Source organism: Pteropus vampyrus, unplaced genomic scaffold (genome assembly GCF_000151845.1).
Source record: "Pteropus vampyrus isolate Shadow unplaced genomic scaffold, Pvam_2.0 Scaffold42, whole genome shotgun sequence".
NCBI classification, from domain to species: domain Eukaryota; kingdom Metazoa; phylum Chordata; class Mammalia; order Chiroptera; family Pteropodidae; genus Pteropus; species Pteropus vampyrus.
The window spans coordinates 432,686-435,330 of NW_011888823.1; the positions used below are offsets into that span (position 1 = coordinate 432,686).

Here is a 2,645-nt window from a genome sequence, read left to right on the forward strand (position 1 = left end):
ATCCACTTTCCCATGCAGACGACGATGTCATCTCAGTTTGCAAGGAACAAACAAACGAGCTGACGCTGGGCAGAGAGGACTTGTCCCCGGAGCAGGAGAGCAGGACAGAGAAGCCCAGATGTACCTGCCGTGGATGAAGGCTGGTGAAGGCTGCCATGGATGAAACCAACTGGCTGCTCCCGCCACATCTTGCTGGTGTGGCGGGAGCAGCCAGCTGGTTTCATGGATGAGAAGAGCATCGTGAGCATCATGCTGCTACCTGGAGCCTTGTGAATGCACAAACGAGGAGGAGCGGATCCCCGTTTCAGTATCCATGCCTGCGGAGACGGGGCTGTGTGAGGGAAGCAGGCAATTGCCCGTGACCTTGTGGCTTCACCCCCGCCTTTCATGGCTTTGCAGGGAGGTTTGCCCTGTTCTTACCACTCGAGCGGGCGGCCTGTCACTTTGATCATAATGACAAGAAAGTCACCCTATCAAAGGGACACAGTTTTACATGGCGCCACCCTCTCTCCCGGCCCTAAGTTCCAGTTTTGGAAATGGGACTCAGTGCTGGGCAAGGTCATAACTGAAAAGAAATGCTCGACCTCCAGTCTTTCAGATCCTGCCCATCTCTCCAGAGCTTGGTGGGGCTGGTGGCCGTTCTTAAAATCCAGGCCACGATTCCTGCCGATTCATGATTTGGTCCAAAGTCCCAGTTAACAGACAGAGTAGGGAGACCTTAGAGAACTTGACCGTGGATTTTAGCCTGGCTTCCCCTGGAGCGTGACCCTTACATCCTAACAGTGACTACGAGGCGATTTTTCCTTTCCTACAGCAGCTGCATTTATCACAGATATTAGCAAAACAGACAGGACTTTAGGATTTTTTTTTTTTTTTAAGAAAAATGTGTTGTCAAGTCTTGCCCCACTCAGTATCTTTGCCCTTGTCCAGTGGGTTAATTTCCAAGTGCTCGAGGTTCAGAGTAATCCCAAAAACCTGTGCAGCATTGGCACAATGGTGGTCGCACAGATGCCGACAGACGTGTAGGTGACAAACTTGTAAGGCACTTCGATCTCCAGTCTCTGCCTGGCCTCCTTGTTCCTGGTCAGCACCTTGAACCACGAGTATAACACCTGCAGTGAGAGATTCTGTACAAGCTGACGGACCAGGAGGATCAACACAATTCCCACAGCAAATTTGGTCAGACCTAACACTACCGTGTCGGTGGTGAGCGATGGGATGTTCTGAATAACAGGGAGAGATTGCGTGGACTCGGACACGAGCTGGAAAAAATGGTTGATCCAGAATCCTATGGTGGTTCCAGCCCCAGCGGCCAGAATGGTGGTGGTGTCCGCCCTGGTGGGGCTGTAGTAATCAGACACGGGGTAATTGTAACACAGGAAGAATGGCACGATGATGGCACACACAGGGAACAGAGGGCTGGCCGAGTCCAGGTGGTCGATCAGGGTCCAGGCAGGGTAGGTGAGGACGATGAGGACCGTGGTGATCAGGACGCCACCCAGCACATCCTGCGGGAAGGAGACAAAGGCAGGCCATGAGCCAATGAGCGTCTCCCCATATGCAAATATAATTTGGAGTCGAATATGATTGATTTGACATTTAAATGCCAATACTGACATTGTTTTATTGTACAATACATGTTAACAAAATGTAAAGTCATAAAAATTTTGAAAATAGGAAAAATACAAACAACAATCACCCTATTCGCGTTGTGTATTATCTTCCGGTTTTTTTTTTTGTTTTGGGAATAAATCCTATATTTGTTTTCTTAATGCATAGCTATAATCACATGGTTCCTTCAGTCTATTACTTTTGATTTACCGCTACATGACAAGCGTTGTCATAATCTTCACAGAGGTGGCATCCTCCTTTCTTGGCAGGCGGGGAGGGGCTGGGGCTGCAGCTGGCTGGAAGAGGAAGTTTGCTTTTGGGGGAGCAGTGGCTATGCCATTCCCTACAGGGTTTGTTTATGTAGGGTGGTCTGAGAAGACCTTTTAAATGGGGTGGTGCCAACACGCCATCATGCCGGCCTTGGCCCACTCCATCTCCAGTGACAGAATTGCAAACACTGTGCACATCGTTTCATTGAGCGGTCGGACCATGCTCGATTTAATCAATTCTTCTTTAGAACATTTTGGATTGTGGTTTTCTTTCTTCCTCTGTTCCTCCCTCTCTCCTTCCCTTTTTCCCCTCTCTCTCTCCTTTCCTTCCTTCCTTAAATGCCTGTTTAAAATATCTTTAACCCCTTAACGTCATCCATTTTCGGCTTTCTTTAGTATCCTCACTGCAAAATTTATTAGAAGATGAAGTCGATATAATTAATAGACAAATACATCTAAGTCAGAGAATGAGGAGTTTGCTGTGAAGTTTTATGTCGATTATTTTAAAAGTTTAGATGGAAAACTTTCCACATTTCCCCCAACGCATTGGAAAATCCGAACGATGCCGAAAAAGTAATACACGTGCATTGTAGAAAATCTGGAAAACTCTTCTAATATTCAGCTTAACGTTACCCTGAGCTTCCTGGCTCTCCTCTGACCCCTAAGAAGTCTCTCCTCTTCCCACATCCCAAGCCTTTCCATAGATCCTGTCTTTGAGCCCTGTGTCTTTTCTCCCTTGAAGTTTGTTTGGGTCCGTGGCTTTGT

The 2,645-nt window shown here is 47.7% G+C and overlaps 1 protein-coding gene across 1 annotated transcript in view; it reads right to left on the reverse strand.

The window, feature by feature from the left end:
• The window catches only part of SGPP2 (sphingosine-1-phosphate phosphatase 2), a 103,988-nt gene that overhangs the window by 739 nt on the left and 100,604 nt on the right, over positions 1-2,645 (reverse strand). Inside the window, exon 5 of the mRNA XM_023529717.1 lies at positions 718-1,550. Within this exon, the coding sequence (XP_023385485.1) occupies positions 957-1,550 (594 nt within the window). The 3' untranslated portion in view covers positions 718-956. The remainder of the gene's footprint in view (positions 1-717; positions 1,551-2,645) is intronic.